The following is a 23,533-nucleotide window of genomic DNA, read 5'->3' as shown; positions in this document are numbered from 1 at the left end:
CGTCAAATACCACAGCTCCTTAGCATGGTGACGCTACGCACAAAGACGGCTGCTTTACGAGCGCTCTTTAAGCTGACGGGGCCGATCTGCCTCATAAGAACTCTTTGTCTAAAGCAAATCCTCATATGTCAACACAGGTGTTGAGTTACACAAACTGCGGCGGTAAACATACACTCCAGAGGATGTTTCCATTCTCCTTGGATAATGAGTGTTCGGTGCATCTGGGTCAAAGCGTCACGTCACATCTGCACATCTTTCCTTCAAACTGGTGATTCAAGGCCACAAACAGCCACACCAGATCAAAATGAAAACATGCCACACTTTATTTGGAGTCGAACAGGACAAAGGTCGTGCTTTTGAGGAGAAAACCTCTCTTTTGAGAATTCAGAGCACAGTAATTTTGTCTGAAGTGGACTTTACAATCGCACCGCGTGCAAAACGGTTCACAGCCTTTCAGAAAAAAGCCACAGGTGTGTGTTCTGTCACCGTCAGCCATGTCTTCCACCCGTGTTAATGTCTGAGGGATTTTAACATGTTGTTATGGCTCACAGAGACAGAATTAAAAGGATTCAAAGATGCGGACAAGATCTAGGTAAAGTCAAAGATCTGAGGAGCTGACTGAAGAGAAGTGAGTTATTTTCAGTCACTCGGAGCCTGTGCAATTTGACTCGCATGCAAACTACCAGGAAAAACAAAACAAAAGCACAGGTTCAAATTCATACAGGGCTAGTTTATGACTGCGTGAGCCTTAAGAAAGACCATATCACGTTCAAATGTTTAGTTAGCATGATGGACATGAAGATTTATGTCCTTTGTAAAAGAAACATAAAAGACACATTTTCTAAAAAAAAATTCATTATGCAGTAATATAAAGTTTTAAATAACCAAAATGTCGAAATTATTACGTTTTAATTTGAGAAGAAAATTTTTGTTATATTAATAATTATGATTATTAATATTAACAATAATCCATTAATATAAATTCTTTTTTTCTAATACCTTGATGTTGAATTTTTTTTTTATTAATTATAATAATAATACATAATTGACATTAATAAATCATAATTTTATTTATTTTATTTCAATTATTTTCAACAAATTGGAGTTAAAAATATATTAATGTATAATAAAAATATATCTTTCAGATTCTGGGACTGGTCACTATTTTATATTTTTAAACATTTTTAAACATTTCTGCTATTCAGCATTAATATGAGGTTTCATAATTAATGTATAAAAATAATTGTACAAGAACGAAATACAAATTATCTATTTAAAATAGTTTCATGTCAACTACTCAAATACACTGTCAATAAAATAAACATTTTATATAGACTATGCTTATGTTCACAAATACCATACCACCCAGACTAGTTTTACATTATGTATACTATGAATCTGTGTGCATGAAGTATGCAACTTTGCAGTATAAAACCTCATGGAAAATAATTGATGTGACATAATGTGACATAATCAACTTGTCAAAAAAGAATATATATAAATAAAAGACATATACAAGGTAATTCCCGTTGTATATAAGACAATTCCCACAATGCAATGTTGTCTGACCATCCATAGTAGAAAATATACAGTACTGCACAGTATGCGGTAAGCAGTCTGCTAGCATTTTTAAAACTTCATATATATGGCAAATAAGTCTGTTAAGATCACAGCTCTCCATGGCTATGCAGCAAATGCATGTGTGTGTGTGTGTGTGTGTGTACCTGAAAGAAGCCCGGAGGAACGGGGCCGACCGGCATACCCTCTCCTGGGGGCATGTTTCCAAGGACAGGACTCGGAGCTGCTGCTGCACTCTGCAATCACAAACACACACACAATTCCAGTTAAACACACACATGCAGCCACCGGCGCTTCCCCAAACACTGCACCCGGATGGTCATTCACCACTCAAGGACAAACACATACATCCATAAACAAACAGTCCCTGGAAGCCAAAATCTACATCTCTTAGACAGACACATGGATACTGTCAACAGCTGCTAACCACCAGAAGAACTGGCTTTCTGTCTGAAAACACTCTCAGCCGCCTCTGAAAAACACGAGCAAGCAGGCAGGGATGGTAGAGGTCAGATGGCAGGCCAAAGACACATGAAATGAGACAGGATTACTCTGTCTGAGGATGCAGAGAGCCACGGGCGGCCGTGCGCCCCATGCAGGGAGCTAATGAGGAGGCCGTTTAGGTACCTGTGCTAGACTCAGTAAAACACACACTCAGTGCTAGAAGAGAACGGGTCGGTCTGCAGACGTGGATGGATGATGGGTCATCATGTTGACCTTAGGTCACCCTCTGGTGAAGTCTGTACTCACAGGTTGCATCCCAATTCATTCAGTCAAGTTCATTTTATTTCTTTGTTTTTATTTATTTATTTAGATAGACAGATAGATAGACAGATAGATAGATAGATAGATAGATAGATAGATAGATAGATAGATAGATAGATAGATAGATAGATAGATAGATAGATAGAACAACAGATAGACAGATATAGACAGACAGATAGATAATGACTGATGAAATTATTATAATTATAGGATTATTAATAATAACAACAATAAATAGAAGTAAATTATACATTTGTAGATTTTTATTTATTAATATTATTTATATATTTACCTTATATACACATCTACACATCACAATGTTATTTATTTATATATTTTATTATTGTTGTCTTTTATAATTAACAATGAATAATCATAAATGTAAATAATATGTGCATGCTCAATTTAAAATTATTACAAAAATATAATGTATTTCTATATTTGTATATTATGTATTTATCTAAATATAAATAATATTATATATAATTATTATACAAATTGTATACATTTTATTTTATCATTATTATTTATAATTAATAATGAAAATCATAATAATATAAATAACACACGTGTATGTGCGGGTTCAATTGCTACATATTATTTAAATATCATTACAAAAATATTATTTGCATTATTTGGCCACTAAAATATTATTATATTTATATATTTATTCAAAACCTTTAACTTATATATATATATATATATATAAATGTATTGTATAAATGTATTAATAATAATATTATTTTAAATAATATCATTATTATGTACTTGTGTAACTTAGAAATAAATACTGTATGATAAATGTGATCTATGTCATCTATATATCTATGTTAAAACACTGTGATGAACAGCAGCATTGTACTAAATATTTTGCTTCAAAACATAAGACTTGTTTTTTAAACCAGTTCATCACAACAAAATGTGACATAAAAAATGTGTCATGCTACATTGCTTCTCATTAATAAAGTACTGGAAAAGCTGCATTGTTTTGTAAACACCTGAGCCGCAGTCACGCTACTGAAAAATGCAATTAAGTTAGTAACATCTCTGCTTTTAGTTACAGTTAACCCTGTACATGATAAGTCTGTGTGTTCAGTAATGACCAAAATCTTTGTTTTGACATCTGACAACAGCCGTCAAGTGACAAACCGCAATGTTTTATCTAGCACAAGGGGGCTTGTAAGTGCCACAGCTCTGGGCCGGATTGGCACACAGCGGCACGGACGCAGCGCCAAGACCAACTGTGCTACAATGACTAGAGACTGTGTGTGTGTGTGTTTGTGTGTGTGCAGAGACACAGACACACACACTTAGACACAACAGTCTGATTACCCTTGGCACACAGGGAAATGAGCAAGGGAAATGCACTCACATCCGCCCAGTAATAAAGAAGTTGCTGGCAAATTGAAGGTGGAGATGTACGAATCGGAAGGAGCGTTTTCTAATGCTAGACGGCTACATGATGAAAATAGCTGCAGCGCTTTCAACCACAGTTCACCTAGATCAACAAGACGTAATAAAAATCATAACCGAGCAAGAGTGACACAAACGTCCGTGCCGTTTAATCGACGCTGAAGCCATCTTTTGTGGTGGTAAATAAGATCCCGCAGCGAGGGGCTGAATATTGTGTTTTCCTGCAGTAATGCTGAAGTCTCATCTCCTGATAGCAGCGGCACAATAATGAGCCTAATGCCCTCCGTGCTGAGCAAGCACTCTATCAAAACTACCAACAAAGATAAACTAACGTCCCTCGGCTCTTCACGGGTCCACAGTCAGTCATAAAACCCTCGCCGCCGAGGGCACGGCAATAAAATCTGGCCTCTGATTAGAGTAACTTTCATTTAGCGTGCGTCCCATTCAGGGGAAACCAAAGTGGCACTAATGTAATAAGAAAAGATGTCTGACTGTCTTAAAAACGAGCTGATAAAAGCGTTAACGGTGGATTTGCGACGGCTGTTTTTAATACAACTGAATATTGAATGCTGTGTACAAGATGTGCCGAAAACTACTTGAAAAATCACTTTGATCTAGAGATTCGCCAACTTTCTCGTGCACAATTAAACGGACTGTTTACCCAAAAATGCACTCATCCTTCAATCATACGTGACCATGGACAACAAAACCAGTCTTAAGTGTCAATTTTTCAAAATTGAGATTTATACATCATCTGAAAGCTGAATAAATAAGCTTTCCATTGATGTATGGTTTGTTAGGATCGGACAATATTTGACTGAGATACAACTATTTGAAAATCTGGAATCTGAGGGTGCAAAAAAATCTAAATATTGAGAAAATCACCTTTAAAGTTGTCCAAATTAAGTTCTTAGCAATGCATATTACTAATCAAAAATTAAGTTTTGATATATTTACAGTAAGAAATTTACAAAATATCTTCATGGAACATGATCTTTACTTAATATCCTAATGATTTTTGGCATAAAAGAAAAATTAATAATTTTGACCCATACAATGTATTTTTGGCTATTGCTACAAATATACCCCAGCGACTTAAGACTGGTTTTGCGGTCCAGGGTCACATATTAATTTCAGATTTGCAGAATGTCCTAAATAGGCAGATACTGTCAAGACAAAAAATAACGCAAAAGTAACATAATGCATTACTTACTAAATACCTCAAATTAGTTACTTTTTCATGGAGAAATGCAGTATAGCAATGCATTAGTATTAAAAGCTACTTTCCCCAACACTGTGTGTATGCATATATATATATATATATATATATATATGATGCAACAATTTTTTTTAATTGAATGGTCGAACCATTTTTATTAATTTATTCGTTTTCGGGTGAACTATTACTTTAAGATAAAAACCCAAACATTACATTTACCTTCTAAAATTGTAACTTTTAAAAATGTGCCAATCTTTGCAAAAAAACCAATAAAAGAGCCAAAGCAAACAATCGATGTAAACAAGCACTTAAGACGTAGCTTGGGTGCAAATAATACTTGCACCACCTATTGTAAACCTACCACCTTTTGGCAAAGGCATTTGTATTATGAATTATTGAGTGGTTACTTTTCAAGGACTACAGTTTCCGTTTGGCTCAGTGGCACCTTGGGTTTAATTCAGCCATTTCTTAAGTCTTCAGTTAAGTGTAATGGGCCTGTAAGCTTTACATTCTTGCAACAGAGAGCCAGAAGTGCCGAGTGTAATAACGCCATTCTTGGAATTGTGAGGGACCTGATAAAACGCACATCCTGCTGGGAGTTTATTTAAGAGAAGACGGAAAAGGATTAAAACAGCGTGGCTTGACGCATATTCGGCACGCCGGGTATAGCTTAACAGCTATTTAAGCACAGGTTTAGCTTTAAAACCTGTCAACAGCAGCACGGGTCTCATTGGTGAATGCTGTTTGCAGAGCACTCATGGGTACCGCCATCGTTTGAGGTTCTAGTACTGCAATCTTTCGAGCTTGTCCCTGTACGCCAGACCCAGGTCCGTCCTCCTGTGTCCAGTCTGTGAATGTTAATTAAAGGACTTCTGACAATTAACAACTCAACAGCCTGCCGCGGGAGTCCCTGCACCTGTGCTGCCCACTTGATTCCTGATGGTTACGGAGTGTGTTCCCGATTAGCACTGATTAATGAAATCAATTACCTGCGACAGGGAGCGAGAATGAGTGACTGGAGAGCGCTGGACTGCGGTCAATACCAGAGACTCTCATAACTCACTTGGTGTTACTCGTGTGCACTTTTTTGCGCTGATTACTGACCAGCTTGTCATCAAAACTCTGGTACAAATTGCATAAGCTACCTTCATGTAGGAATGACCTCATTTACAACATGAGCGCATCCACAAGGGTCAGTATAGGAAACTCTTCGACTCTAACTTTCTAACCTATAAATTAGTGTTGTTATACTGTCATATATAGTATATTTAGCAATTTTATATTTCTTAATGTTACAAATTATTTACTAAATCATTGGATACTGATAATAATAATAATAATAATAAATTAATTGATTTTATTATTATTAAACAATTTAACAACAACAGTAATAACAATTATAAATAATAATATTTATAAATATAAATTAATTAGAATAAATGTATTTTTAAATAATGTAATAATAATGTAATTATTATCATTATTATCAACAACAATAATGTCATTTACACATTTTGTCCTGAAAATAGTTGCACTGTTATAGTACCACAATATTGTTAAAAAAAAATATATATATATATATATATTTTGAATTTTATAATTCTAAATGTTACAAATTATTTGGTGGATTCACTAAACCAGAGAATAATAATAATAATAATAATAATAATGTATTCAATTATTTATTATTACAATAATAATTTAATTAAAATAAAGTATTATTCAATAATGTAATAGCAATAATAATAATTTAAGTATTAGGAATTTAGTCAAACATCCTTCTTTTTATTATTATTAATAATAATAATAATAAATTATTTTTATTACATTATTTAATTACTTTTATTTTATTAAGTTTTTAATAATAATAATTCAATTTACTACTATTATTATTATTATTTTTTTATTTTTTTTTTTTTTTACACATTTTCCCCCTGAACTTTTGCATGGACCCGTTTGAAAACCCCTGCAGTAAATGCAATTTTATAACCATCTATGTATGATCACTACATGGTCACAATGTATACTGTGTTTAAAAGAAAAAGCTTGCATTAACAAACAATTTTACAATACAACTGACCAGAAAGCTTTGCAAAGCATTGTTGTGCCATCACAGATCATCAAGTACATTGGCAGTACATAAAGAGAAAATGCGATGTGTATCTTTAACTCATTTTTAATGCGTTGTTGGAAGCGTTTTTGTCAGGAGAGAGAGAAATACACAATGATGCAACAAAAAAAATCACTAAATAGGCTACAACTCACAAACTCACAAGCAGAATCTTCCCAAGTGGACTTGAAGGCAGCAATAGATCAGTAAAACTGAATGTCTTCTACTTACAAATACCTTCATACAGACGGTGTGTTACAAGAGAAGATCGATTCAGTATGCTGCTTTAATGAAGCTTTATCCAGCCTTGATATACAGTACAAACAACAGGCTGTCAGCGTTTCACACAAGCAGTCACAACAGAACAAATTCACCCTATGAGCGCAAAAAAAGCTAATGGTTTCAACATTTGTGATTCTTCAGCATTGTTTTGATGCACAAAAGCAGCATTATCAGTCCCCGAGTACGACATTTGGGTATGTTAAACAAAAACCCCTTGTCAAACAGAGAATAAAGTTGAATCGGATGGGTTTTACTTATGTTTACAATATCCACAAACAAAAGCGCTCTAACTTTCAGTTGCTGTCAACATTTCTGGGAAACATTCCTAAAAGCTGAGACAAGAAAATGACCTGTAATGTTTCTCAATGCGTACAAACGTTGTGGATTCCATGAAGACTGTAACCAAATCACAATTTTACAAATGTTATTAATAATTTAAAATACAGTTAAGCTGCAAAAAACATTTGAAATGAAGCTACACAACAAGCTACTAAAAATGCAGCTAAATACATATTTATAAATAAAAACAAAACTCCAAAAATAAATCTAAAAATAAATCATAATTTTAGCAATCAAAGCAATATTAATCTGAAATAATAATGGTGACAGCAATAATTTGTCTAAATAAATATAAATGTAGCATTTATATAAATTAAATATTAAATTTTAATAATACATCATTTAAATAAGCTGAAATAACCTGAATTTCAATAAAACAAAGAAAAGACTTCAGTGCAGAGACTCAGCTACTAAAAATAGCTAAATACATATTTATAATAATAATAATAATAATAATAATAATAAATATTTAAATATAACAAAGTGTGCAAAGACTCTACTAAAAATAGCTAAATACATATTTATAATAATAATAATAATAAATATTTAAATATAACAAAGTGTGCAAGGACTCTACGAAAAATAGCTAAATACATATTTATAATAATAATAATAATAAATATTTAAATATAACAAAGTGTGCAAGGACTCTACTAAAAATAGCTAAATACATATTTATAATAATAATAATAATAATAAATATTTAAATATAACAAAGTGTGCAAGGACTCTACTAAAAATAGCTAAATACATATTTATAATAATAATAATAATAATAAATATTTAAATATAACAAAGTGTGCAAGGACTCTACTAAAAATAGCTAAATACATATTTATAATAATAATAATAATAATAATAATAAATATTTAAATATAACAAAGTGTGGAAGGACTCTACTAAAAAATAGCTAAATACATATTCATTTAAAAAAATAGAATTAAAGAAAAAAACACCAAAACTAAATCTAAAAAAAAAGAGAAAATATTTATAATATAACGTAAATATTTCATTTTAATAATATATCATTCAAATAATTTAAGATAAATCTAATCAGCGTCTTCTAACTAAATATTTTAATAAAACAAAGAAGTAAGAGTGACTTCTGAGCAAAGATTCAAACGAATCAGTGACTCGTTCATTGATTAGTTCATTAAAAAGAACAATTTGATTCACTGAAATTAATCTGTGGAAGAATTTGCATTCTTAACCCACAGATTAATTAAAAAAAAAAACAAACAAACAAAAAAACAAAAACAAAGTAGCATTCTGTCACACTGTATTTGCTAGAAAAAGTAGGGTAGTAGTTGGTAGCATCACTATTTAGGGTTAGTCACGCCATAAAGCTGTTACGGCAAGCTATGTTTTGTGTTAACTGTAATACAGTGTGTTAAAAAAGCAAAACAACAAATGTTTCGGAGACTGTCAAAGTGTGGAGCTTCAAGCTAATCCAGCCAAGAAATTTGGATATAAAGTAATTAATTAAAAACACTTTTTTTTCTCATTACTGTTCCCATTTAGTAGTTTGGGAACATTGGACGCAGCCTGCCATGAACATCCATCTGTTAGCGCATAAAACGGCAAACCACAATATATTAGCAACTGAATTGCTTGTAGAAGTGACTATCATGAAGAAAGCACCACCCATGATGCACCTGGGGTCAGTTAAGGACTTTTGGAGATTTGGGGTCCACTCTGCAATCCTCAAATCAAGCCTCTTAAACGGGGTAGCACACCGGCACAGTCTGGGTCACCAGCATGGGGTCCTGGGACGGGATGGAGGGGCTAATGGTTACCCCACTGCACTTCCCCAGGAGGCAAATCCGGTAATAGGCATCCCGTTCTGGCGGCCAGCGTCGCTGCCAGCTCTGCTCTATGAGTGGACAAACATTTGGACTGGAAATTTCTCCTGGGAAGCCGACAACGCTGCTGGCCTGAAGTCTGTTCCGTCTTTGTTTTGGCAGGAGCGCTCGACGCACATTTGTCAACGCTCTGCGATGCCTTTGCAGTGACGATTAACGGCTCAGATCGGAATAAAGATGCGATTACTGCGAGAACTCCTCCTGCTGTTCTGTGTTGACATTGTATCTGCTCTTGAGATTCATTCAGCTGAATGTAGAAAGTTCACCTGAGCTCATATTCACATACAGAGAGAGACAATTTTTTTTTTTTTTAAATCTATAGTACTCTGTAATGTACTCTTGTGTTCACAACATAAAAAACATTAATATATTTAGGGCTCAATAATGTCTCTTGCCTTATTGGTCTCGCACGATATCTATTTTTTAAAATTATTTTATTCATTTATTTTTATTTTTTAATCATCATGAGCATGCTTTTTTTAATACTGCAAAGTTAAAGACTCGGTTTCTTGTGAATTTGGCTTGCCAACTTTTAAACTTTAAATTGTCATCATTTGCTCACCCTCATGCTGTTCCAAATCTGTAAGTTTCTTTCTTCCGTTAAACATAAAAGATGATATTTTAAAGACTGTTGGCAAGCAAGGAGTTGCTGGTAGTCATTGACTTCCACAGTGTTTTTTCCCCTGCTATGGAGGTCAATTGCTGTTTGCTTACCAACATTCTTCAGAATATTTTCTTTTGGGTTTAGGAGGAAAAATAATCTCTTACAGGTTTGAAACAACTTCAGGGTGAGTAAATTATCAAATTTTGACTGGCTCAATTTTTAATTCAAAGAATGTATAGTTTAAGTAACATCAGTAAGAATGGGTTGAAAATGTTGTCATGAATGCCATCGTCTTCCTACAAAAGAGTTTATGAATTTATTCCTTCATCATTATAGCAATTATTTGATTTTCAACAATTGCAAATCATTGTTGCACACTGTCTTTATAAAGAAAAAACTTAACATATATATTTATGTGTATGTATGTATTTTTAAAAATATTTAATTATTTCATTTCTATATTTATTTTCACTCTGTGTTGATATTTTGCTCATTATCTCAAAATAAATGTTAAAATTTCTCTTCACATTCTTCCAAGACAAAAAAAAAAAAAAAAAAAGTTGTTTAAAAACACATATTAAATAATACAAAAAAAAAAAAAAATGTAAACTTAAAATGAGAAACGTAAAATTATACATAAATATAAATTAAAATAATCATCATAAAAAAATAAACATTTTAATTGCTTGTATTAGCGCCATTAAAAACACTGGCAAAGCAAGTAGAAATCTTCAGGGAGAAACAGCCTTACTGTTAAATCCCTGATATGACCATCCGTGTTTACATAAAAACACAAATACCGTATTCATCAGCTTTAGTGGAGGCGTTGTTAATCATTTATCTGAAGAGTTTAGCCATTCATAACAGAGATCATTAAATGGTACAGTAGCCAAAACAGCCTGTTTATTTCTAAGTGTCAGAGAGAAGGTGAAAAATGATCGTGTTAAACCAAAACTTGCTAAAAAACAAAATGCTGCATAATTAAATAAATACGTAGTAAAATACGGGCTCTGTACAGTATCTAAAGGTGCATTAAACACCTGTCCTATTTGGACCATTATACTGAATGTCAACAGCCATAAGCCAATTGTTATAAAATACCTAACCAACAACAGGAAACTTTTAGGAATGAGAAACAAGATGAGGGCTAAATATACCCACTTCCTACACCGTAAATCATATGTGTTATAACTTAATAGATGCATTTTTCATTTTCAGTTTTTGGCCTGTTGCTAAGTGGTTGCTAGGGTGTTCTAGACCTTAGATATGATTTGTTTGTCCTTTTTTATTAATAGTAACAGTGATGCTTGCTTGAAATCGATTGCTAGTGACTGTAAAGGATGATCGTACTTGAAACATAATTATGCACTTCAGCTGAACATACTACAAACGACCAACGATTACAAGTGCCATTAAAAACACACCTTCGCATCACAACACGGATTCCCAACAAAACTGAATAAATGTATTATGAACCACCAATCCCCTTACGTAAGCATATTTCCTATCGACGGAGCACTAATGTGCGTCCATCAGACGATATACGTCAGTCGTGGGAATCGCTGATGTCATGGTGTTTCAGGGAAGTGAAGGCTAAGACAGAGCCGCATACTCAATGGCACAAGCCCAAGCTGCTAACAATCACATCAGGTCCTCATTTCAAAGCCCAGATGAAAAAAAGAGGTTGCCTAGGAAACGGCTCCAGTGCACTGCACCTCCCTGGAGGTCCACCAACGCTAGACGAGGAATGAGATCCAAGCGCTCGCCCGGAATAAACCGCACTGTGTCGAAACTCCTCCATCCGACTAGAGCAATTACAGCCGACTATTACAGTATCGTCTGCACGCTGACATGTCACACGCGTGACCACAACAAAGCCGTCGTGTGGTTTCTGACAACACGAGCCGCTCGCTTTGTGGTCGGTAGCAGGTTGATAAACAGAGAACTCGGAGAATCCACACAAAAATTTAAAAAATCACAAATTAGATGTCTTTAACATCTCAATTGTTTTTCCTAAACGAAATGGAGAGCAAACTCTCAGATGTTTTCTTGAGGACCAAGATCTCAATACTCCTCTGGAGTTTCAATAGATGCCTCAATAATATCTCATTCTGTGCGCAGATATCTCAATATAAACTCACATATTTCTCCATACACTCTCAGAAATAAAGGTACAAAAGCTGTCACTGGGGTGGTACCTTTTCAAAAGGTACATGTTTGTACCTAAAGAGTCCATTTTGGTACCTTAAAGGTACATATTAGTACTTAAAGTGTACATATTTGAACCTAATAGGTACAAAAGTGTACCTTTTGAAAAGGTACCACCCCAGTGACAGCTTTTGTACCTTTATTTCTGAGAGTGTAGATGCAAACAGGTACGGTGAGAGCATTGCTCGGATCGAGGGCATGCTCCATACGGAATTTCTTTTAAGAGATATTAGCTTTACATGCTCATTTGTTGTTACTTTTTTTTAAAAACAAAAAAATTTTAACATCTTGTTGCAACATTTTACAAAAATCAAGATTGAATATATTTGGTCAGAATCCCATGTTTTAAAAGATGAAGTGCTATGCAAGCTATTTAAGACAATATTGGCTGATTAGACGGCAACGCTGACCTAAAATGCAAAATGTTTGCCTTCGCTCTCTTCAGCGTTCCCACATCTCAGACCTCAAATACAAAGTTTTTGAAGTTAAGAGTAAAGAAAATACTATACAAAACTTATTGAAAAAAAAAAAAGCTCTTTATTTACCCTTGTAAGACCCCCCTCATAAAAACACTTTCTCATTGGATCTAAGTAAATCTCTATGAAGTTAACTTATTTAGATCTCAAAAAGGTGAAAGGTGTGGAGTTTGCATCTGTGTTCTCAGGAGCCCTCCTGCTTCTCAGATGTTTCTCCTGAGAAAGAACACTAAATAATTTTACATTTGCATCCTTTAGAGCTTCATAAGCACTGTAGGTCTCAATACAATCACATCTGAGAACCAACATGAAAAAAAAAAGAGAGATCTATTTAACATCTAAACTGTTTCTACTAGATGAAAAAGAGTAAATTGAGTCTCTGATGCTTCTCAGATGTTTCTTCTGAAAGAAAAAGACCAAAAGTTTCGTAAGCGTTGTGGCTGTCATCACAATTACTTTGTGGCTGGTAGGAGGTTGGTAAAGGGTGAACTTTGAGAATCAACAAAATCACAAATTAGATGTCTTTAAATTCTTCTTTTTTTTTCTTTCTCCAAGACAGCAATGAGACCCAGACAGAGACCCTGCTGCTCAGATGTTTCTCCTAAAGAAAAAAGACCCCGTGTTGTGGCTTTCAACACTTTCACATTGTGAGAGTACTTTTCACATTGTTGATTCATAAATGTGAACTTTAAGAATCAACATAGGAAAAAGATCCCAAATTAGACGTCTTTAATTTCTCGACTGTTGCTCCTAGACAGCAATGAGGCTCAAATAGAGACCCTTGTGCTTCTCAGATGTTAAAGCCTTCAATAATTTAACATTTATTTCCTTTAGAGTTTCATAATCTTTGTGGCTCTCAATACAATCCCATTTGTGACCCTGGAGCACAAAACCAGTCTTAAGTCGCTGGGGTATATTTGTAGCAATAGCCAAAAATACATTGTATGGGTCAAAATTATCCATTTTTCTTTTATGCCAAAAATCATTAGGATATTAAGTAAAGATCATGTTCCATGAAGATAGTTTGTAAATTTCCTACTGTAAATATATCAAAACGTAATTTTTGATTAGTAATATGCATTGCTAAGAATTCATTTGGACAAATTTAAAGGCGATTTTCTCAATATTTAGATTTTTTATGCACCCTCAGATTCCAGATTTTCAAATAGTTGTATCTCAGCCAAATATTGTCCGATCCTAACAAACCATACATCAATGGAAGGCTTAATTATTCAGCTTTCAGATGCTGTATAAATCTCAATTTTGAAAAATTTACACTTAAGACTGGTTTTGTGGTCCAGGCTCACATATGAGGACGGTACAGTGTGAACTCTGAGAATCAACACAAGAAATAAAAGTCACAGATGAGATCTCTTTAGTATCTCGATTGGTTCTCCTAGACGAGATGAAGAGCAAAATAAGACTCTAATGCTTCTCAGATGTTTTTCTTGAGATAAAAGGCTTCAGTAATCCTCTAGATTTTCAATAGATGACTCAATATCTCATTCTGTGCTCAGATTGTCCCCGATGTCTCAGTATAAACTCAACAGATTTTGCCAAGAGCTATGCACTTCACATCCGTTTAATACTGTAGCTTCATACTCTTAACGTCTGGTCACATTTACCTTTTTATTCATCAAAAAATCCAGTCCAATAATCGAGAATTTCACATGAGGGCCAAAGTTTTCCTCACATTTTGCAACGAAATCAAATTTGACGTGCATATTCTTCAGGTTGACCAACAGAAAGCTGCTTCCTTTGAAAGCACTATATTATATCACTATATTATAGACAATAGCCTTTTTGCCGCAAGATTTTGACAAAATTTTGCAAAGATAGACTGCATAGCTTAGATCATTTGGAAAAATTTGATGAGAAATGTTAAGAGTTTATATTGAGATCTTTGATTACAAACTTCTGTTTCTTGGAAAATCCAGTAATCATGCTGTAAATAAAATAAACTAAAATAAAATAAAATATTATTATTGACGTCAAATGTGACCCTGGACCACAAAACCAGACTTAAGTGTCAATTTTTTGAAATTGAGATTTATACATAATCTGAAAGCTGAATAAATAAGATTTCCATTGATGTATGGTTTGTTATGATAGGACAATATTTGGCTGAGATACAACTATTTGAGAATCTGAGGGAGCAAAAAAATCAAAATATTGAGAAAATCGCCTTTAAAGTTATACAAATTAAGTTCTTAGCAATGCATATTACTAATCAAAAATTAAGTTTTGGTTATTTACGGTAAGAAATTTACAAAATATCTTCATGGAACATGATCTTTACTTAATATACTAATGATTTTTGGCATAAAATAAAAATGTATAATTTTGACCCATACAATGTATTTTTGGCTATTGCTATAAATATACCCCAGCGACTTAAGACTGGTTTTGTGCTCCAGGGTCACAAATATGTCTCAAGAAAAGGCAAATCTGTAAAGGTAGAAAATCTGCAAAACTGGCTTCTGAATTTTCTTTCATGTGGGGTTTAAAATAAAATAAAATAAAAAATAAAATTGATAACAACTCTCTCATTGTTGATGTATAGTGAAGGTATGGTCACATTAGCAATTTTATTTTTTAGGACAAACATCTGAGATAAAGGTAGGTGTGACCTCTGGCACCAACTACAACAGAGGCCAATGTGGGGTGACAGAAGGGTGGAGTCGGGTTAGGCTCAACTGAAAATGTCACGTTCTTCACATATGTCCCTCCTAGATGATTAAACTCATGTTGACCTCAGTTTTAACTCTCTAGAATCTAACCTGACTTCAGGGCTCAAGAAGACAGGTATTCAGTCCCGCAGTTCCCCGACACTTTTCTCCAGTTCATCTCTGGTGTTATTAGTCAGCAAATGGGCCCGTCCCGTTCTCTGCAGCATGAGCTCATGGTGCTGTTGTGGCTTGTGGGTCTGGCCACGTCTGCATGGCAGGGCTGTGTCATCTTCGGCGCCAGCGTGAATGCGCACTCCAGTGTTTTATCAGTTCATCAGAGGTCTGGATGCGGCTCAAGGCTGCTGGACTGCCTTACTGCTGCCGGCCTGTAAAGCTGCTCCCGTAAATATCATTAACTCTTAGATATGCCTCCTCTTTCTCAGTTTATACATGTGAGTGTGAACAAAGTAGCACCCAGTGGAAAACTTTATTGCTCAGAGGTTGCTCTTTCGCAGCTTAGGAGACTTAATAGATTTATCATGTTTCTTTTATATAACAACATTTTTAGGAGTAATAAAGCTAATCACAAATGAGGCAACTGCTCGCATACAGTACAGATTTAGAGCTATACAATTAACGTAGACTGCATAGCTTAGATTATTTAGTTTTAGAAGAATTTGATTAGAAATGTTATATTTTGATCTAAAATAGATCTTTAATTAAAAATGAATAAATGTCATGAATTAGTAATGTCACGTGTCTCAGTAGAAAACTGTTAGGTTTAAAATAAAATTAGTAGTAACATTTATTTCATACTAAGTATAGTAGTATATAATTTACTGACAGATACTAACTCGAGACCTACTGATATAAAAATTTTAATGAAAATTTATTTGGAGTATTACTTGTGCACAATGCACATTTCTTATTAATAAGCCTAAAATGTGTTTTAATATCACTTTTGACGAGGATTGTATAATATCGCCCTTTAAATGCATGATATTTAAAGTGTACCTAAAGTACACTTGCAATAGTTCCACTTTAGCACAATCAAATATACTAAGTATATCTTTAATTGGACTTCAGCACAATTTAAGTGCATTAACTACAAAATTAGTTGTTCCAATTTAGCAGACTTTAAGTATACCAGTTTAATACACTAAAAGTACAATTGCAGGGCATTTTATTAAGTACAGAAATATGAAAATGCATTTGTAGTATATTTAGCATGAAATAAATGTCACATAAATGTCATTTGTCACATATAAAGACAAACCTGTAAAGCTGGCTTTTGATTTTTCTTTCCTGTGGTTTAAAATATAATAAAATAAAACAATGAATATAAATGTCACATGTCTGAGGAGAAAAATCTGAGAACCAAGAAACTTAAAAGGTCTCTGTTTGCTCTTTATTTAAACCTCATTTCTGCCACGGAGAAACAATTAAAACATTATATGAAGGAGATCTCATTTATGTTTTTTCTTTTCATGGTACATTCTTATTTTTTCTAAATGAGGTCTGACCAAACCATTAAACAGCATACTAACAGTAAGATGAACTGATTGTAATAGTTTATTTTCTATAGCGGGAAAAACAGAGCTGCAATTGTGTTACTGAAAATACAGAAGTCTAGACAGAGAACAGCTCATTTCCAGAGCACATGCTGCAGGAATGGAGTATTGACTGGAATAGACTGGAATTGTATCTGTGACAGAATGCCAGATTACTTAGATTGTAGATTAGAAGTAAATGGGTGCAGCTGGAAAAAGGGCTGTTTCTAATGTGAACACAAACTACAGCACCTGCCAGCAGCCCATCTTTACCCCCGAACACAGCAGCGCTGCGACTGCCAGAAACACCAGCTTCAGCAAACCACAGCAATATTGCAATTAATGCCAAAGTTCCTGACGACTTCATCAGAGATGCACTGAACTCATAGCTCCCTAGCAACCGCACAGAACACCCTAGAAACCACAAAGAAATGCATCGCAAGCTCCTACTGTACAATGCAATGTAAAAAATACTCAATGTAAAGAATATGTCTGATTTATTATATTATCTGTGCTATTCTTAACAAGTAAGAATATCTGAAAAAAAAAAAAAAAACATTTGTTGTCAATAAAGGGACATTTGTTATAAAAGCTTGTTTCTGCCACAGGTTTAAAAAATTAAAAAGGTAATTGCAACATTATCTCCCAATTCAGACTTTCAGAGTTTATATCTTGCAATTCTGAAAAAAATAAAATAAATAAATAAATAATTTAAAATTGCAAGATATAAACTCAGAATTCTGACTTTATTCCAAGTTTACATCTTGCAAAAGAGTTTATTTTTGCACAATTCAGTTTATATCTCCTAATTCGGACTTTTTTCCTCACAATTCAGAGTTTATATCTCACAATTCTGGCTTTTTTCTCAGAATTGCAAGATTTAAAATCTGAATTGTGAAAAACTTAATTCAAAATTGCAAGAATTCTGACTTTTTTACCCAAGTTTTCCGAGTTTTTTTTCCCCCCTCAGAGTTTTTTCTTGTAATTCTGTTTTTTTATTTCCACCACAGAATGAAAAAAGGTAATAGCAACTTTTAATCTCCTAATTCTGACATTTTTTCTCGCAGTTGTGAGTTTATATATCACTATTTGCATTTTTCTTTTCAGAATTGCAATTGATCTTTTTTCTCAGAATTTTAAGTTTAGATTTAGCAATTATGAGTTTTTTTTCTCCATGCCGTGAGAAAAAAAGTCTAAATTGTGAGATAGAAACTCAGAACTGCGAGACAAAAAGTCACAATTAATTTATTTTTATACCGTGGTGGAAACAGGCTTCCAGTTTCTCCAGATTGATCGATTGAATTTCTTTCAAGCTGGCAAAGATGACCAGACAATTTTTTTTTTTGCTCTCTGAGGATGTTTGAGGAGAAACGGAAAAAAAAGAAATCGCTGTGTCACTGGCCTGAGATTCAGACAGACTGATCTATCAAAGAGAGCACGGCCTCAGAAATACACAATCATTACATCCACGTCTCTCCCAATCCCTCCCATGAGGCTCTGCTGATCCGAGGTGTATCCGACAGACTCTGTAATAACCCTGGCGCGGTGGAGAGAGAGAGAGGCCAGACCCAGCCAAAGGTGACATTTACACAAGAGAGTGCATAAAAATATGAACATACCCAAACATGCTCAAATCCGACAACAGACACAAAGTATTGTGTAACACACACACACACACACTCGCGTGGTTATATAAAGGTGCGTAAACAAGATTTGTCAGCAAATTCCCTGGATTACGGCAGATGATGTGCGTTGCTAACATGCTGAGGAGAGCGTGACAGGTCAGGCGTGAAACTTAGCAAATGCACACTAGTGAAAAAAACTAGGGGTGCGCCGATCTGATATTCAGTATCGGTATCGCTCCGATATTGGCATTTTCTGCTGGATCGGGGTATCGGTCAGACGAGACCGATCTAAATCCGATATTGTGCGTATACTATTCCATATTATTGTTAAGCCCCACAAAAGCCACAAACACATTATAATACACCATAAACTTACAGATGAATATTGAAGTCAAGTTGATGTAGAAGCGCATCATTCTGCGCATAAGCACTTTGTGCCGCTCTGTATTTGGAGCCTTTCGTATCATAATACTTTTGCACAATGAAAGATTATTAATAGCCTTTTTTGTTCGTCTTATCTATCATATGTTTCTGCCTCATTACTGTGCTATACATTTAATGTCTTTTAACTTTACAGTGTATATATTTATAATGTATTTTACAACAATACAAAAAAAAACAATGTATATCATTTTAGATTTAGTCCTACATTTATTCACTGTTATTTGTTCCCCACTAAATAATGTTTTTTTTTTCCCCATTAATTTTAGATTTGATCAAATTGTGCACTCATGATATTTCTAGAGTAACTTTCACTACTGAATTACTGAATTTTCGGAGATTACATGATATGATCCTGTGAGTGATGCAATAACTTGCACTGCTGGTACAGTATTGTACAGTATACTGTAGTATAATAGTATAAAACATATTCAGTTGTTATAGCAAACAAGAAAATTTAATTAAAATAATAATTTAAAAATCGTAATAAAATGTAAAATAATATTTAATTTTTAAATAATGATACATTTGCAATAAAAAATTGCTCATATTATATTAAAAACTAAAAGAAATAAAGATATAATTTTAAAAATAAAATTAAAAGCTAAATGAAATAATTCTATACATAAATACATTAAAATAACATTTTAGAATCAACTATAATATAAATGTATAAAACAAATGTCAAATAAAATGATACTAAACATAAATAATATAAAATAATAAAAATTTAGAAATAAAAAAACATTTTTTAAATAATAATAAGATAAATGTTAAACAAAAATAATACTCTATGTAAATAGTAAAACATACTAAAAAATCATTTTAGATTCAATACAAAAATAAGGATATTCATTTAGAAGCAAAATAAAAAGTCTAATTTAAAAACAAGGAAAAAAATAAAATAAAAACATTTCTATACATAATGCATAAAAAATAAGAATATAATTTTAGTTAAAACAACAAATTAAATAACAACAACAATAATAATAAATTGAATGTTAAATATAAAATACTTACATACGTAAATAATCCCAAAAAAATAATATAATTTTAAGAATGAAACAAAACCAAAATAAATCCATGCAAAATGTGTTCAAGATATCTAAAAATTATTTATGGCTGGTATTTTCTGTCTTGACCTGCTACTGCTTTTGGCAGTACAGTACTGCTTTTGGCCAAGCACAAGTACAACAATAAACACTTGATTTAATCATTCGACTAAAAAAGCATCACTGACGCAGACTTAGTAAATGCATGTCATTAAGGCAGCAGTTATGGATTGTTTAAAGGCATTTTTGTGTCTGTGCATCATGCTACGACTCCTGCGACTCAAAGTGCCGCGACGTACTGATGTCATTATGATCGTTCATGTCACAATCATAACACTCATCAATGGAAATCTGTTCAGTGTCATATCCTGCTTTGATTAATATGCAGAATCTCACTAATTGGATGCCTAATTAATTCAGCAGGGCCTCCTGGAGATGTTCTGGGGCGACGCACAAAAGATGCCTTGAATAGCATGCTGTCGGATGCACCGTCATTGAATCACAGATAGCCGAGGGGTATAAAAGTCATTTCAAACACACAAATTCAAGACATCAAATGTTGATAAATACTTAATATGCTTAAAAATAATAAAACTAGATTTTAAAAGTAAATGGTGTCTGATAAAACATGATGTTTTGGGGTTTGTTCAAATCTCGAATCCCAAGTATGAACAAACATGACTAACAAGTACTAAATAACTCTGCAAAAGCGAGGTTAAGTCAAAACAAATTGCATCAAAACTGCCTTTTGGTTTTAAGGACTGTATCATATTGAAAGTATTCAATTATGGAAAGTGAGACTTAGAGGAACCAATGGTGTTATTGGATGCAAATTTATTCAAAGCATATGCAAAATTATGAACTCCCATCTATCGGCTTCTCATCTCTCTATTCCACTTCAGCTCACGTTAGGAGGTGTAGCCGGAGAAGATTCAGTGAAGTGAGGATTTTATTTTATAGATTTTGCCTTAATTCTCCATTTCTGGGGGAGCTCTTGCTCCCGAAACATTAAAAATAAATCTTCTTCACCGCTGAAAGAAAAAAAAGAAAAAAAATTAGAGAGGGAAGAAAAGACCACCTGCATCTCCCAAATCCCATTCGGCATCCCTATCCTGCATTATGAAGTAGCTTGTCAGGCAGCGAGTGGCCGCCTGCCTCCTCTTCCTCAGCCTGCCTCGCTGCTCATTCATCATTTACACAGGCAGAGGCAGCTGAAGCTCAAATACTGACTCGCTGCCTCGTACCGCCAGCCGACACCACTCATACAGCACTGCAGCAAAACTTTCAGAGCTTCTTCTGCTTAGAAAACATTACAGCAACAAACTAAACCTCCAGACAGCTCAAAATCATTCATAGGGTTGTCACCATTCTAAATACAAATTTGGATACCACAATGTCATCAGATATAGATTTAAATCAGTATTGTTATCGTTAAATAAAACTACAAAAAAAAAAAAAAAAATTGGATAATTGAAAAATACAATTAAATATAAAATAATTAGATTAAAAAATAGCTTAAAACTCTAACGAATTAGAAGTGTTGCTCTTATAAACTAATAAAAATGGCAAAAACATAAAATTACTAGTGCTGTCAAACGATTAATCGCAAACAAAATAAAACATTTTGTTTGCATAATATATGTGTGTGTTCTGTGTATATTTATAATGTATATATATAAATACACACACATACTGTATATATTTTGAAAATGTTTACATGTATTTACATGCAAATATGTATATTCATATAATTTATATTATAAATAAATATATTTAATATATAAACATGACATATTTTTCTGAAATATGTACATGCATGTGTGTGTATTTATATACACAGCACACATACGTATATTATGTAAACAAAAACTTTTATTTTGGATGCGATTAATCGTTTGACAGCACTAAAAATTCCTAAAACTAAAATTAAAACAACTAAATAAAACTACAAGCTAATTCAAAATTCATTTAAAAAATTCAAGAACTAATTCAACATTAATAAATACTATATTATATATACTATAAATAAATAATAACTAAAATAATACTATAGATAAATAATATCAAAATGACTGATTTAAACACTTTTTTTCTAAAAGTCATTTGTATAGATAATATTAATATATAAAATTAATTTTATTATATTTTATTTTACTTTAATTATATCATTTTATAAGTAATATTAATATATAGCTATTTATATTATTATTGAAGTTACAAATGAATAGAAATATTAAATATAAAAATTTGGAATATATTCTAAAAGTAGCTCTCAGTTAAATAAACAAAATTATTCAAGACCAGTAAATCATTAAAATAAAATAAAATATAACCTGTCAATGTTTTATAGGTATTCTTATTACGGCAGAATCAGGTATTCATGAAAAAATTCAGAGGGCATTAAAATAAAATAAAAAAATAAAATAAAATAAAATAAAATAAAATAAAATAAAATAAAATAAAATAAAATAAAATAAAATAAAATAAAATAAAATAAAATAAAATAAAATAAAATAAAATAAAATAAAATAAAGGTCTTCCCTCAATTTCTCAATATTTACACAAACATTACAATACTATGAAAAAAAAAACCTTTTACTATAAACAACACTATTTTAGACTGGCGCCAAATTATCAATACATTTTTAAGTTTTTGTGGCATAGTCTGAGTAACATTTAAGCCATTTAGCAGTCACCCTTTTTCATGAAGCTGAGCATATGCTGAATTTCAGAGCGTGCGATCAGACATAAAGACGAAATGCATATCTGGGATCGTGTGTGACAATCGCATCTGATGCATAATGCCAAGAGAGGAAGAACATTTGTAATGCAGAAAGCATTTAAACAACAATCAAAAGAAAGTGAGGCCATTTGGAAATCGTATTACAAGGGTGGCCGTGCACTCAAAGCAAATGTGTCCGAAACGCGTGGCTCGGAACAGGCCGTTTTTTTGCGTCTTAATCCAGTTAAAATCACGGCAACATGAGCCCGACAGGAAACCGGGAGCAATTCAATCTTCAATTCTCCTGCTTATTAGGAAGCTGAGTGCTGGCTAGCACAGAGCTTAGTGATGCACCAGAGAACAGCCGAACCCAGAGACGGTGAGCCGAACGCTGGGTAAACACCGCCGATGAACAGCCCCCTTCAAGAAGCTCCAGATTGGAGGTGCGGAAAGAGAAAACGCCAAAGCTTATCCCAAAGTCTCGTCTGTCCCTTTCCCAAAGCCCACGACAAAGAAAGCAGCCGTGAATACTGTGGAGGCCGATCTTCCTGCCAGACTTTAATCCGTGGAGAAAAAACCCGATGAGGATGCTTGGGGCAAAGAGGCGGCACGTCGACT

The 23,533-nt window shown here is 33.3% G+C and overlaps 1 protein-coding gene across 4 annotated transcripts in view; it reads right to left on the bottom strand.

Moving 5' to 3' along the window:
- ssbp2b (single stranded DNA binding protein 2b) overlaps nt 1-23,533 on the bottom strand; it is a 76,043-nt gene that overhangs the window by 20,324 nt on the left and 32,186 nt on the right. For all 4 annotated transcript variants that reach the window (XM_058789798.1, XM_058789800.1, XM_058789799.1 and 1 more), the window contains exon 5: nt 1,725-1,814. In XM_058789798.1, the coding sequence (XP_058645781.1) occupies nt 1,725-1,814 (90 nt within the window). The remainder of the gene's footprint in view (nt 1-1,724; nt 1,815-23,533) is intronic.

This window comes from Onychostoma macrolepis, chromosome 10 (genome assembly GCF_012432095.1).
Source record: "Onychostoma macrolepis isolate SWU-2019 chromosome 10, ASM1243209v1, whole genome shotgun sequence".
In the NCBI taxonomy this organism is placed as follows: Eukaryota; Metazoa; Chordata; class Actinopteri; order Cypriniformes; family Cyprinidae; genus Onychostoma; species Onychostoma macrolepis.
This window is presented reverse-complemented; position numbering and strand designations above follow the sequence as displayed.